The sequence below is a fragment of the Eubalaena glacialis genome, chromosome 13 (genome assembly GCF_028564815.1).
Source record: "Eubalaena glacialis isolate mEubGla1 chromosome 13, mEubGla1.1.hap2.+ XY, whole genome shotgun sequence".
Classification (NCBI taxonomy): Eukaryota; Metazoa; Chordata; class Mammalia; order Artiodactyla; family Balaenidae; genus Eubalaena; species Eubalaena glacialis.
This window is the reverse complement of record NC_083728.1, coordinates 68622284-68637954: the sequence shown is the minus strand read 5'-3', so window position 1 is coordinate 68637954 and position 15671 is coordinate 68622284. Positions and strand designations below refer to the sequence as shown.

Below are 15671 nucleotides of genomic sequence, written 5' to 3'. Positions count from 1 at the left end.
GTGGGTGGTGTGCATATGTTGTTATGTGTGTATAGTGTGTGTGTGTTCTGTTTGATGAATCTACTCTGAAGCAGAGACACATATCAATGATGGAGTAAATGGCTACTCCTGCTAGTGTGAGACCCCAGGGCAGAGGCAGGGATGTTACAGGACCCAGCCTCCCTGCTGGAGGTTTAGTGAGCTGGGCAGCCCCTCTCCTGACCCTGCACCTTTAAGTTACCCTAGACAAGGTATGTGGCAGGTCTCAGAGGGCAAGTCACCTCAGCTCTTCCAAGGGTCACCAGGAGCAAAGTCAACAGTCCAAGCCTGGTTGAGTTGGGCAAGGTGCATCCTAGGGGCCTCGGAGGACTCAGGAGGACACAGAGAATTAAAAGGAAGTTGCCCTCTGGTTTGGAAGAGGCCCTCTGAGCCTCTCCCCTGTGGACGACTCCAAAGGCCTTGCTCCAGCACAAAAACATTCAAGAATCAACATTCACATCTTTCTTGTGCCCTGGCCCCCTGGGGAGCTTTCAGGTGCACCATGGCTCCAGGGCCCATGGTCGTCCAGATCCAGGTGGCAGGTGCATCTGCAAACAGGAGACCCTGAAGGCTAGGAAGGGGCATCAGAGCCATCCAGGAGAGGGGAAGGGAAAGAACAAAGCTGGGAAGTGGGCAGGCAAGGAAGCAAGTCAGTACAGGGGGCAGAGTTTCTGTAGAAACCAATGGAAGTTTCTGGAAAAGTTGCCTTGATGAGCTGGGAGAAAGCTCAGTGAAAAGAATGGGCAGGAAGCTCTGCCGTGTGTTATGTGATGCAATTCCTCCCTGTTTACCTCCTCAAATAACATTCACTTAAGATCCACAGGCCTTTGCAAAACATTTTGGAGCTGGATTTGAGTTTCTCTTGAATGTGAAGTGGGTCCTCAGGCCAGAAGGCCAGGATTCATTTGGATCCAGTGTTTGGGGAGCGTTTGCCCAGGCCACGCCTGTTGCAAAGCTGTGAGTCCTGGGAGCAGGTGATGGGTTTTGGAAGGAAACTGAGTTGTGTTCTAACAGCCCCAGCCCTGTGCTCAGGGGACATATCGCCCACTTACCTTAGCCGCTCAACCTCTGCATCGTCCACCAGGAAGTCCCTCTTCTGCACCAGTTTGTGGATCTTCTGGATTAGCTCGTCCTCTCTCTGCTTCTGCAACTTGTTTTTTTCTTTTTCTGGGAAGAATAAAACATTAGCAAAGACAGTTTGAGTGTAGCTGTTGAAAGCACTTGAGTCTGAGGGGCCAGGGTTGGAATCCTGGCTCTACCATTTAACTTGCTGGATGAACTTGAAGAAGCAACTTGATCTCTTCAAGCTTCTGTTTCCTCCTCTGTAAAATACACAGTGAGGCTTGAATGCGAGACTGTGGTGATGTTAGTAAATGACTTTGCATAGAGCTGGCCCGTGGTGTGTGCTCGGTAAATGATGCTGCTGCTGCAAGGGGGTCGTGCAGAAGGCAGAGGGGAGGAGGGTACAGGCCGGGTGCAGGAGGGAATTACTCTATAGCGAGGCTCAACCAATCTGTCAGAAGGAAAGCACCCATGCTTTCCCATCCTGTTCCAAATACCAAGGGCTAGAGCGCCACAGAGGAAACAAAAGAACGAGGGCTGGACACGAGGACTGAGAAAACTAGGAGGGCAGAAACTTTTTCAGAAGATAAAAATCATGGGGCAGCTTGTCCATCTGCCTGCTGGAACTGGCACTGACCATTTCCTCTAGATCTGGGGGCAGAACCAGAGGCAAGGAGAATATAATATTTGGATTAGAGAGAAAATCGGTTTCTTTCATTAATCAGAAGGGGAGTGAGGAAGTGGAGTGGAATTGCTAGCGGCCCCTGGATTCCTGCTCATCGCTGCGTTGACGATGGTAGGCATCATTCCTCTCGAGGTGGGTCCCGAAGTCTGATTCTGCAAATCACTCGTCAGTACCACAGAGCCTCCCTGCCCTCTGCAGGCGAGTTAACCACAGCGCCCTTGGACTTGGGGAGTGATGTCACCGTCCTCTCCAAGTTACCAGCGACAGCCCTCCAATATTCCCCTGTCCTCCGCCAGGCCCCAGATCTAAGCCAGAGTCACATAGCAACTGGCAGGGCCCCCAGGAACTCACAAACCTCCCTCTCCAAGTTATTCATCCCCGTTTTCTATCTCTTGCCAGTTCAGGCATCCCCCAGCCTCCCCAGATACTCAGCTGCAGCCCTCTGCTCATGCAGCCCTTCCCAGCAACTCACGGGAGAAGCCACCTACTCAAAGGGGTCTGTGCTAGCTTACAAACCAGTTACTGACCTAAGTCTCCACGCCACCAGCCAATGCTGTTCACCTGCTTTCGCCTGTAACATACCCTTTCTGCCAGCATCTCTCACCTACCTCCAGGTACCACCCACCTGTCTCCAGGTACTACCTACCTACCTTAAGCCCCGCCTACCTACCTGCAGGCCCCACCCACCTACCTGTAGGCATCACCCACTTACCTGCAGGTATCACGTACCTGCCTGCAAGCATCACTTACCTGCTTCCAGGCACCACCCACCTATCTAGGGACACACTTTTTTTTTGCCATCATCACCCACCTACTTGCCAACTTTATCCCCTGCTGGCATCACACACCTGATTCCTAGCATCTTCACGTGCTTGCCGATGTGACCCTCCAACTTGCTTCTCATCTATCTCCTCCAGCACATTTCCTTAGCCCAGGCCACCATCAGCTCTCCCTGGACCATGCCATGGCCTCCTAACTGGTTTCCCTGGCCTGTAGACCCTATCACAACTGTGAGCCCTTGCCATAGAATCAGACAGTCCTGGCTTAATGCCCCAGCTCCTCCCCTTCCTAGCTGTGTGACTCTGGGCACATTCCTCAACCTCTCTGAGCATCCAGTTTCTCAACACAGATAATCATAAAGTTGTTGCAAGTTTTAAGAGAGAGAAATCAAGTAAAACACTAGGCTCACAGCCTGGTGGATAGTAAGAGTTCATGAACAGTCAGCTGCTACTATTATAGGCTATTATTTTACATCATCACTGTTGTTTTAATGATTAAGTGCCCTCTAGGTTAAATATTTACCAAACGAGTTACAAAAGAAATAAACACTTATTTAATGAAGGAAAAGCAAGTCTCATAGCATAAGTGTGCAAAATGTAAGTGCTTAATAAATTGTAGCAATTATCATTGTATTTGTATTACTGTGAGCTTTACATTTTTATTTAATCTGGTTTCTCAGCCTTGGTGCTATTGACATTTGAGACTGGATCATTCTCTGTCATGGGGGCTGTCCTGTGCACTGTAGGATATTGAGCATCATCCCTGGCCTCTACCCACTAGATGCTGCTAGCAGCCCCCTCTCCTAGTTGTGACAACCAAGCCTGTCTCCAGACATGGCCCATGTCTCCTGGGAGGCCCAACTCACCCCTGCTTGAGAACCACTATTAATTCTTTCCAACAACCCTATGAGGGAGACACTATTTTTATGTCCAAGGGGAGGGTATCATGGCCTCTACAGCCAGGTCTAAGCATCCCCAGCCCTGAGAGGGCGGTGGTGGCAGTGCAGGTGAGGTGAGGCATCTTGGCTTGTTCTTGAAAAGCCCTGGAGGCGGGGAGGGCTCCAGGTGTTCTCTCTCATCACAGTCTGGTAAATTATTTTCTGACCCTGGCTGGAGAAACATGATTTTCTTGGCCATTCGGTGTTCTCTTTACTCAATATTTTTATTGATAAATTGCCGGGAGCATCATTTTTTTTCCCCCTAAACTCAGCTAAATCCATCTAGAAACCTGGCACTGGCCCAAGGAATGCACAGAAAGGCTCTTAACAAGGAGTCAGAGGAGGAGGTGGGGAGAGGTGAGCAGGGAAGGCAGGAGAGGAAAGGGAACTTTAATATCTGAATTTCTGCACAGAAGTGATTGGGAAGATGCAGTTTCCCGGCAGAATCAATGGAGCTGCCATTGAGGACCTGGGCTCTGTTGCTAAGTGGCCCTATGACCTTGTGTGTTTCCCAGTGGGACAGTTGATGGCATTTCAAGCAGAACTTGTCCTTCAGGGGGACTGTCCCCTCCATGCAGGGTTAGCGTTCCTGGCTTCCGCCCATTGAGTGTCAGTACCGATCTCATCTTTATTTAAACTTTTGGTATATTTTTTTGCATGAATTTTGGTATTTTAAATATTGCATGAAAATATGATTACTGAATTTTTCATGTTCCAGCTGAGCGCCTTGTTCTCCTTCCCTAGTCCCAGTCCTGGTCAGTCATGCAGCCCAGACACTGTGTCAACCAAAGACCCCCACCCCCAGCCATTTCCCACCCATTTCCAACCCATGCTCTAGAGGCTGCCACGGCCCCTGGTGGAGCCCCTGTGGCCTGAGGAGGCCTTGGCTGGCCTGGTGGCCACACACTCGTGTCTCCTTTGTCTCAGTGGCACCCAAGTGTCCTGCTGAGCCAACAGTGGGCTCTGGGAATCCTTCCTCTCAAGAGGGAGACGTCAGTCCATGTCGGGCCCATCATAGTCCCCTGGGAAGTTGAAAATTGGGACACAGAGGCCCGAGAGTTGGGCTCTTGTGTGGGAAAATCATGGAAGGGAGATAAGGTTGTAACCGAGCTGCATCCTGTGGGGCCTTCCTGGGACAGACCCCTCCCCCATATCGTCTGCTGTAGCTCTTCTCTGAAGTCCCTAGATAACAGTATCTGATGCACATTTCCTGAGTTGTTTTACAGATGCTAAAACCCCCACCAAATGGAAAATGTTAACTACTTGATGACCACGAGCATATAGCCCCCAGGCCTCCTGGAGCCTGAGGATTCATAATGCTAACCACCCCCTCCTCCCGTGTGACACCACCCTGTTTCCTCACCATCCACCAATCGGAGAATTGTGCATGAGCTGATCACATACCCTGGGATGGCCCTCCCTCACCTGGCCTTTAAAAATGCTTTGCTGAAACCCATGGAGGAGTTCAGGTGCTTTGAGCACTAGCTGTCCTGGACTCCTTGTTTGGCCCTGCTATAAACGCTGCACTTTCCTTCACCACGACCCGGTGTCAGTACATTGGCTTTACAGCCTGCGGGCAAGCAGACCCAAGTTGGGTTTGGTAACAAAGTGGCCTTGCTTGGCTCATGTGCTATAGAGGGAGAAAATGGAACATGCTCCAAAATGGAGAGTAAGAGAGAAAGAGACAGAGAGAGAGAGAGGGAGAGAGAAAGAGAGAGCAAGGGCCAAAGAACATTCCACAGCTTTCCTGCTTTCCTGTTTTTCGTTCTCGACCCTTGTGAGTTGGGCTGAGCTTCCTGCCTATTTGAGAATAAATAGTACGCCCTTGCCACCCCTAATTTCATTTGGAAATACGCTATTTGGGAATAGGGTCTTTGTGGATGCAATTAGTTAAGATGAGGTCATACTCATTGGGTCAGACCTTAATCCAATGACTGGTGTCCTTATAAGAAGAGGAGATGACACACAGAGAAACACAAAGAGAGGAAGGCCACACAAAGACAGAGGCAGAGACTGGAATAAGGCAGCTACAAGCCAAGGAACAAGGACTGATGGGAACCACCAGAAGCTGGAAGAGGCAAAGAGGGATTCTCTATTCTAGCCTTTGGAGGGAGCATGGTCCTGCTGACACTTTGATTTCGGACTTCTGGCTTCTCTCAAAGAATAAAGTTCTGTTGTTTTAAGACACTAAGTTTGTGGGAATTTGTCAGGGCAGCCCTAGCAAACTAATACAATAGTGCCCGCAGGCTCCAGGAGTCTCCGCAGTCCTTCAGTAACTGCCCGTTTTGTGTTTACATAAGCTTCGATGGGTTTTTGTATCTTTCAACTAAATGATCCCTCGGAGTAGTATAAAATGAGAGACTTGGCCCAGCGGCTCTCAGCCCTGACTGCCCATCACAACCATGTGAGAAGCTTGTAAACATGACCAACGCCAGAGCCCCATGCTAATCAAATGGAAGTTTCTAGTGGGTAGTGTCTGGACTTGGCTATTTCCCCCCCCTCCTCATTCTATTTTTTTCTGGCCACACTGCAGGGCTTGCGGGATCTTAGTTCCCTGACCAGGGATTGAACCTGGGGCCATGGCACTGAAAGCGCTGAGTCCTGACCACTGAGTAGAAATGTGTTCAGTTAATGATAATAATAATAATAATAGTAATAATAATAATGGCACTTATTTATTACGCACTCACTATAAGATGGGAACTGTGTTAAGTACTTTACATGTGTCACCCCTCGGTCAGTCTCACAACAATCCTTTGAGGTAGATAGCATGATTGTTCCAGTTTACAGACGAAGAAACCGAGTTATAGTGAAGTAACTTGCCCAAGGTCACATCATTAATAAGTGACAGATCTAGGTTTGACTCCAAAGTCAGAGCTCGTAACCACCATACTCTACCTGTTCCCAAACAGGATAATAAGAGTAATCATTGTTAATATTTACTGGACTCTTTGGACCAGCTATCAAGCTAAGCACGTGGCTTGTGTTGTTTCATTTTTCGCAGTGAGATTTATACCCCATTAACGAGTAACGAGTTAGGTACTATTAACGAGTAACGAGTTAGGTACTATTACTATTCCTACCCCATTTTCAGAGGAAGAGAAGTTGAGTCTCAGAGAGATAATGTGACTTGCCCAAGGTCAAGGAGGTGGTCAGAATTAGGACTTGAACCCGGGTCTGCCCGATGCAGAGTTTGAACCACATGATCAGGGAGCAAGCACTGCGTTGCAAGAATGAGGCTGCATTAGGGCCTTCCAGACGGGGGCTCCGAGCAGCTGGTTCATGAGGTGGGGTCCCCCATGGTTACCTGGGATGGCGACCAAGTTCTGCAGCTCCTGCTTCAAGTCCATGATGTCGTTGCAGAGCTGGATGTCATCCATCCTGGGGAAAGAGGACAGCACACAACAGCAGGTTACATCAACAGGACGTTCTACACCCCGAGCACCACCCTGGTTTCAACAAAGAGGGCTAAGGGGGGAGTTCTGTCCTCTGTAAAGCCCACACACGCTCTTTAGAAGTTTTACACCAAAAGTAAAAACAAACAACAAAACAAACTGCCCTTTATCCCATGACTTAGAAATGATCAATCACAGTTAATAACACCTTGATAGAGTTCCTTCCAGTCTTCCCATGGCTGGCTTTTGTTGGCATACATGGGAGACTTCATGCTGTGGGTTCAGTGTTTTCCTTTTTCAGCTATGTGAAAAGCTTTTAAACATTACAGAAATTCACCATATAGACAGAAAATCTCCCTCTGTCCTTTAGAGAAAACCATTGTCAGTGGTTTGTTATCTGTTCCTCCAGATTGAAAAAAATGTTTATGCTTATACTACCAAAGATGACACTGTCATTCATGCACAAAAAACGTTTTGCAATTTACTTTTTTTAACTTAATGATATGTCTTGGGCATCTGTCCATGTCAGGATATGCACATCTCATTTTTAATGACTACATAGTATTCCATTATATTGATATACAGCAATTTATTTAACCATTCCCCCCATTCATAGGTATTAGACTTATTTCCAGATATATTCTAGGATAGATTCCTAGAAATAAAGGAATTCCTAGCTAAGTCAATTTCCAGAAATGCAATTGGAGGGTTAAGTGACATGAACATTTTAATAGGAATTTCCAAACTGTCCTCCAGAGGGACCGTGCATGACATTCCCACCAACAGTGTGAAAGGAAGCTCACCCCTATAAACTCAGCAATTGGGTTGCATATACAATTTCGCATTATGTATTTCATGTGTGTGTGTTGCAATATTAACTCATCTTACTGTAAACAACATTTGTAATGGCTGCCTGGAATTTCACCAAGTAGATTTATCAGAGCAGTTTTAATTATGCCCTTTTTTTGTGTGTGTGCCACACTGCACGGCTGTGGGATCTTAGTTCCCTCACCAGGGATCAAACCCTGGCCCCGGCAGTGAGAGCACCAAGTGCTACTGGACTCCCAGGGAATTCCCTATGCCTTTATCTTGATTACTTAGGTGGGCTTTTTGAGTTGTTTGTGTTATTTTAGCCGCGTTAGGATGAACATGGATTCACCTAAGGCTTTTCTTTCGTGTTGGATTATTTGGGGTGGGGGCTACTGATTTTCAGAAGTAGAACCACTGAGTACAAAGGGTATGACATGTCTATGGCCATTGAGACATATTTCCAAATAGCTTCCCCATGGGGTGTGTGTGTGCCTTCATTCTGCATGTCTTTATTGAGCATTTACTACATTCACCAATGACATAGGCTCCAGGGATGCACCAGCTCCCCTGCCCTCATGAGCTGAAATTTAATCAGGAGAGACAGAGGGTGAACACAAATACAACAGAACGTCAGATGCTCTGAAGAGTGAAGCAGGTGAGGGGATGGAGTGGACCAGTTTGGACACATCAACCTTCTGTCCCAGAAAGAGATGGAGGAAAGCATGAATATTCTCAAAAGGCTCCACTGAGTCTGCACAGCAAGTAGGGGCAGGACCAGGACCAGAAATCGATTTGTCTGAATCCACTGATCTTTCTGCCTCCTTCCTTGGCGTCTTCACCAAGAACCTGATCTCCATTCAGAAGTGCCATCCACAGACCAGCTTGGGGCCCCCTGCCCTGCCCGTGTGACCCCCAGCATCCCAGCTTTCAGGACGAGTGGCAGTAATGTCTCGCTTCAGCCTGCATCTCCTGCTCCTGTTGCCAGAGGCAGGCACTCCAAGCGCTTGTCAAACCCTGCCCTGGAATGTCCTAGCAGGTGGCAGCTGACACAAATGAGCTTGGGGGATTTGCCAGAAGGGTACAAGCTGTTCCCCTGGGTTTCTATCTGCGATCCTTCAACCAGAGGTGCTCCAGAATCCTTTTCCACATCTAGCGTGGAGATGAGGCTCCATGAGTGGTTCTTAAGGAGGATGATTTTGGTCCCTGGGGGCATTTGGCAACGTCTGGAGACATATTTGTTGTTACCGCTGGGTATGTGGGGGGATTGCTACTGGCATCTAGTGGGTAGAGTCCAGGGATGTTCCAAAACATCCTACAATGCACAGGGCAGCCCGCCTCAGTAGAGAATTACCTGGTTCAAAATGCCAATCATGATGAAGTTGAGAAATCTTGGGTTATAACCACAGAATTGACACAGGTACCTGATAGATACTTTTTGAAAGATGAGAGAAGGAAAGATGATGAAAGAACAAAAGAGCGACAGGTAATGTTAGAAGCAAGAGTATTGGCACCAAACATCTCTAGTTCAAAGGGGCCGTGTGCCAGAAATTCTTCTCTGAGTCTAACTTTCCTCATCTTTGAAATAGGAATTATAATAGTACAGCTTTCTAGGATTATTATGCATGTCAGGCACTGAGCACGTGTCTGGGACATACACAGTACAATGCTCAGTAAATCATATCTGTTGCTATTATTAGCCGTTAGAAAGAGGCAGGGGGGAAAAGAAAGAGAAAATGATGCTGGATAAGCAGGGTATTTGAACAAATCGAGCTAACGTTCAACCTTAAAACAACTTTTAAAAATTATATTCCTCTCTATAAAATTTTTAAAATAAAATTCTTATCTGATTGCAGAACAGATTCCTGATCATTGTAGAAATTTTGGAAAATACAAACGAGTACAAAGAAGGAACTAAGATTACACATAACCTTGATCCACGTGCACCAGAGGCCACTGTTCCACTCCGAGTGTTTGGGTGAATCTCACACCAGTCTTCTTCCTACATGTAACCCAGGTGTGGCGGGCTTGCCCTGGGGGGCCTTCACCCTTTGTCCATCTCGAAACTGCACTTAGCATGTTTTGAGTCCACCCAAGCACATCCAAATTCACCCCACATTAACAAGCAAGGTGAAATTCTTGTGACGCTCTCACAGAGAGGCATGCGTCAGAACCCCATTAAGATTCCTAGTAGATAGCACTGTTGTTTTCCTCAGATTTCTCTCTTGTCGCCAGCTTTCCATCTCTTCTTTCTCTCTCTTCCTCTTCCACACGCCTCGTGGTCCTCGGATCTGTCACCTACAAATTGGCACTTGCCATCTACCTCTACAAGGATTAAATTATGAGCCGTTGTAGCAGCTGACCTTCGACACCCCCTGAAAGGAGTTCAGGGTAGAGATCAGAAACGAAGCACTCTGTGCTCTGGGAAAAACTGGCAGAACAGGTCTTCAGATAGTTGGATATTTTCAGGAGATGATTTTATGAGCCCAATCTTGCATCTCCTCATATCTAGAAAAGCACTAAAATCCTTCATGGTGACGTCTGCTCCTCGTGACTAGCAGTAACTTTCACAAGACTAGCAGAAACCTTCTGCAAAAAATATGTGCTTGACTGCATGTACTCCCCCTTCACCAAAATCACGTATATACTGACCTTCCCCCCCCTACCTTTTTGGAGCAGTTTCTCAGAGCTATCTGAAACGCTGTCTCCCGGGCCATAGTCCTCATTTTGCCCCCAGTAAATCTTAACTCACAACTCTCACCTCTCACCCACACCTCTGTTTCCTCAGATATAGGATGAGGGGTTTCAAGGATCCTGGGAGCCCTGTTCTGCTAGCATTTAGAGGTGATAACTTGCTTTAGACCCTGCCGGACCTGAGTGCGGGTATCAGTTCCACCGCTGACTGGCTGTACTACTTGGGTGAGTCCTTTCACTGCTTTCATTGGTCTCAGTGCTCTCACTGTTGAAAAGGAATCATTCCTTTGTCCTGGGGTTGTATGAGAATGAAATAACCTTATCTGTGTAGATCAGGCAGCCCTATGCTTAGCACAAACATAGTAAGTGCAAAGGAAAGGCTACTTCTGTCCACCCTTCTGCCCTGGGTAAGGAGGTGAGCGGCTAGGCTGCCAGCTGGCAGACACTCCTGAAAACTCTTAGCCAACATTCGTGCATCGAAGAATGAATCTCACTTTCTGTGCTACTTCAATTTCCTCCAACCTAATGGCACTGAGATGGTGAGTGTGTGCATTTGTTTGGTGTTCTTGGATTAATGAGCTTAAACACTGTCCCTGGGGGAGAATAAGTGTTGAGACATCTCCAGGGAGACCCTGGGCTCAGTCATCTCTCAGCATCACGCTGGGGACCAAGCGACCAGAGAGATACCTGCCACACGGGCTCAGGTGACACATCCATGAAAGGGACACCTTTATGACACGTCACAGAAGGCCTGTTTTCTCCCCGTGGCACATTTATGGTCTGCGTGTTAACTGGCTTCTCCCTTGATTGTAATCAGACCCTCATCCGGGAGGGGACACTGTTCCTAAAAGAATGTCACCTCCCTCAAGCATGGATTACTCTTCTCTCCCCCAGGTTTTTCTAGATCATCTCTGTTTGGATTCAGAAAAATTACTAATACTGAAAAACTCATCAAGTGGAACTCTTGGGGTTTGTGCCCTTTTCTGTGTGTATGCTGCATGTCAATTACAAGTTTCCCTGAAAAAATTACCAACAATATTTTTTGCTTTTGTTTTAGACCTAAAAGGGTACTTTTGGTCCTTTAAAAATTATACACATATTAAAGACAGCCTCCCTGTAAAAATGTCAAACAACACAGAAGCATAGTAGTAGCTGGCATTTATTAATGTTTTCATACTATGGGCGCCAGATTCTGGGCTAAGCATTTTATAAAAATCATCTCAATTAATTCTCACAGCAACCCTATCAGGTGAGTATTATCATTATCATCCCTTGGATGGTGTTAGGAACTTGCTCAAGGCCGAAGAGTAAGTAATAGGAACTTGAACCCAGGCAGTCTGACCTCTCAGGTGGGAATGTTAGAGAACTCTTGACCGAAACCACCAGCCTTGGCCAGGCCTCGCTTGCCTGAGTTTTCTCACAGCAGGAGGTCCCAATAAGGAACATGGCACTGCCACCCAAATCTAACGGGAGAATTCGGGAGGGGCCAAAAGAGGGAGGAGACGACCAACCTCCCAGAGTCCTTTGCGCTGGAATCCATCTTGGCTGAGAGAGACGCATGCCACCAGGAAGGACCCTGAGTCAGACCAACTATGGGCCAAGCAAGATGACCGGCCAGAGACAACCAGAAACTAACCCCATCACCATAAAACCCGAGGCTGCGAGCCACGTGGCAGAGCAGTTCTCCTGGGTTCCCTCACCTGCTGCTCTCCACTCGGGCGCCCCTTCCCAATAAAGTCTCTTGCTTTGTCAGCCCGTGTGTCTCCTCGGACAATTCGTTTCCTAGTGTTAGACAAGAGCCCACTCTCGAGCCCTGGAAGGGGTCCCCCTTCCTGCAACAGGAATATCAAAGTCCCATCTCATATGGTGGTTGGAGTTCAGGGAAGATAGAGACCAGAGTAGTTTGGGGGAAGGTTTCTCGGTGCCACTTATGGGAGGGGCACAGCCTGGATGGTCACAGAGAAGGCTCCCAGGCACTCAGGCAGAGGGGGCAGCTCAAACACTGACTGTAGAAAGGAGTGTGATATCAGTGTTATGTGACAGGGAAGAGTCCACTGAAATATTGGTGACATACAGGTCTTGGTTATGAAGGACTTGACATGGGAGCCATCTTAGGTTCTAGAGTGAGAGCATGGCAGGGCTATATGTCTATGAAAGCCAGTTTGGCAGACATGGTGACCAGTATGTACACAGCAAGGAGAAAGAGCATCCTCACGCTAAACTTTCTGTTTAAGGTGCTCAAGGGACTTCCTGGAAGTTGTGTTTGTGCTTGAATCTCCAGTGGGGTCAACAAACTATGGCCCATGGGCCAAACCTGACTCCCTGCCTGCTCTGTTGGAATCCATGAGATAAGAATGGTTTTCACATTTTTAAATGGTTGGGGAAAAAATCAAAAGAAGAAGAACATTACTGGACACATGAAAATTATATGAAATTCAAAGTTCAGTGTCTATAAAAAATGTTTTATTGGAACACAGCTGTGCCCGTTCATTTACCTACCGTCTGTGGCTGATTTCACCCTACAATGGCTGAGTTGAGTAATGACGACGGAGACCATATGGCCCAAAGTCTAAAATTTTCACTAGCTGGCCCTTTATAGAAAAATTTCATCCTGATCCTAATCTTTGGGGAAAAAACTTGGAAAGTAATCAGAGACTAACCGAGTTCTTGGAGATGGAAGAGCTCTCACCTTATACGGATGAAGAAGTAAATGCCCAGAGAGGGGAATATTGATCACTGAGTCATTGATTTGCTGAGTTGTCCAATAAATCAATCATCTAGACAACCTAGATGATTATTGACAGCCTACTATGTGCCGGCTTCCTGCCTCAATTTTCACTTCTGAGAGACATCAGGAATCAAGCTGGCTAAGGTTCCTGGCCACGGGGTGGGCCCACGGGGCTCTCAACCACCTGACGCTTTGACTGAGGGCCCAGCCTGCTTTCTCCTCTGGGCACCAGTAGGGGATTAAGTTGTGCGCAGTGAATATGAGGTCAGCCAACAGATTTCCTGCAGCACCTGCTAATGTGATCTGGCAGTTTCTGCTAGGGCATTTGTCCTTCACATCCTTCCCTTCACTAAGGACATACTAATTTTTGTGATTTCATGTATTTTCTACTTTTATTCCCCTAATCTCTTGCCAAGAAGAGTGCTTAGACTGAGACACGTAAGTCATCCCCTTGGATGGCTCAGCAAGCTGTGAAGGGTTCTGGTCCTGGGTTTCCCTAATCCTAGCCCTGAGGCTCTCGGCTGAGTGGTCCACAAAGAATTAAAGATGTAGACAAAGATTAAACTCCAAACAGGTAAGACAGAGAGATGAAGGGAGAGGGAAAAAGGAAAAGGAGGAGGATGAGGAGGAGGAAGAGGAGGGAGGAGGGGGGGGGAGGGGTAGGAGGAGGGGAGGAGAGGAGGGGGAGGAAAGAGAAAAGAGAGGAGAAGAGAGAAGAGAAAAGGAAACACCATGAATGTCCAACAATAGGGCATCAGTTATGTACATTACTTTCCAACGATACAAGGAAGAACTCTGCAACCGTTTAAAAGTTATTGCTGGACAGGGACTTCCCTGGTGGTGCAGGGGTTAAGACTCTGCACTTCCAATGCAGGGGCCCGGGTTCAATCCCTGATCAAGGAACTAGATCCCACATGCATGCCACAACTAAGGAGCCCACCTGCCACAACTAAGAAGCCTGCCTGCCGCAACTAAGACCTGGTGCAACCAAATAAATAAATAAATAAAAGTTATTGCTGGCCAGGCTGCAGTGTTTTCTCAAGAGGACCCCCGGAGAAAATACAACCAACACAGAATGGATGTGGTAAGACACGAAGGGTTCCCAGAGTCAACAAGCAAAAACAGAGGATGCCCAGTTATAGTCGGATTTCAGATAAATATGGAATCATTTTTAGCATAAGAATGCCACGTGTGATCTTTGGAACATGCCTATCCTAAAAAACAATCTGTTATTGATCTGAAATTCAGATCTAACCGGGTGTCCTGCGTTTTCTCTGCAATCCTACAAGAAGAGGGAGGCCAGACTCTGGATTTCAGCCTTATCACCTAAACCATCGTTAGCCCATGGGGCCTGCTCTGTGCAGGGCAGGAGGGAGATCTCCTTCAGCCACAAGGTTAGAATAGTGGCCTCATCTCCCAGCCTGATCCCTCTCCGTTCCCCCTGGACAGTCCTCCGTTGACAACTTCGAAGTTATGTGGGAATTTGAGAAGACACAGGAGAAATAGCAAATACGGCCAGTGGACTGATGAGAGTAGAAAACTGGGGACAATGTGGAAACGTATGTCAGGGGCCTTGAAAACATTTAAACTCTAGTCTAGTGATTCCATTTCTGGGATTTCATCCTAGGGAGATAATTAAGGGCACCATAAAGATTTAGCTATGATTATGTGCAACACAGCCTTGTTTGCAATAGCAAAACACTGGAAGCAACATAATTGTCAACAATAACAGAGGGCCGCTTAAATAAAGGATGGGATGTGTGCATAACGAAATTCTACCCAGGTATTAAAAATGATGCTCAAAAGAGATGTTATTGATACAAGAGAATAAACCATATCAAAAAGTGGTTAAGAAATGTTAGGATCCAATTTTGCAAAATACAGATGCTTAGAAAAAAGACAGGAAGACTTCATTCAAAATGTTACATTTGATTATTTTGAGGGATTTTTTTTTTTTTTTTTTGACTGTGCCACGCAGCTTGTGGGATCTTAGTTCCCTGACCAGGGATTGAACACATGCCCTCGACAGTAAAAGTGCAGAGTCCTAACCACTGGACCGCCAGGGAATTCTCTTGAAGGAATTTTTATTTCCTTCATCGGCTTCTCTGTATTTTAAATTTTTGTTTGTTTTTTTCAACATGCATGTATTATCTGGATGATTTTTAAAGTTTTTTGTTTTTTGTTTTAAATTACCATGGGCCACTCCATGGCCGGTCACTATAGCTGCAGCAGAAGGCCCTCTGTGCCCTTGTCTCTCGAGCCTCATTTCTAGCCATAGAGCCTGCATTTCGGGCTAGCAGCCCGCCTGCATGCCTGTGTGATCCCGACATGCACCCTTCAAGCCTTTGCTCCCTTCAACGCATCCCTCACGTGGAACACTTTTGTTTCAGTCTAATTCCTACGCAGCCTTCGGGACGGCCCCAGCATCTCCTTCCAGAGTCTTCCTGATGCTCCCAGGCTGCATCACGTCCTCTTCCTTCAGCTGCACAGCCCCTCACCCCCCTGATAATCATCTGGGCACTTGTGTTTATCCCTAAATAGACTGCACCCTTTAAGGGGCTTTGC

The 15671-nt window shown here is 47.1% G+C and overlaps 1 protein-coding gene across 2 annotated transcripts in view; it reads right to left on the bottom strand.

Annotated features, from left to right (window-relative positions):
- LOC133104311 (bMERB domain-containing protein 1) overlaps window positions 1-15671 on the bottom strand; it is a 165002-nt gene that overhangs the window by 20699 nt on the left and 128632 nt on the right. For both annotated transcript variants that reach the window (XM_061209974.1, XM_061209973.1), the window contains exons 6-7: window positions 6790-6863; window positions 1071-1185 (exon numbers count right to left, since the gene is read on the bottom strand). In XM_061209974.1, coding sequence (XP_061065957.1) covers window positions 1071-1185; window positions 6790-6863 — 189 coding nt within the window. The remainder of the gene's footprint in view (window positions 1-1070; window positions 1186-6789; window positions 6864-15671) is intronic.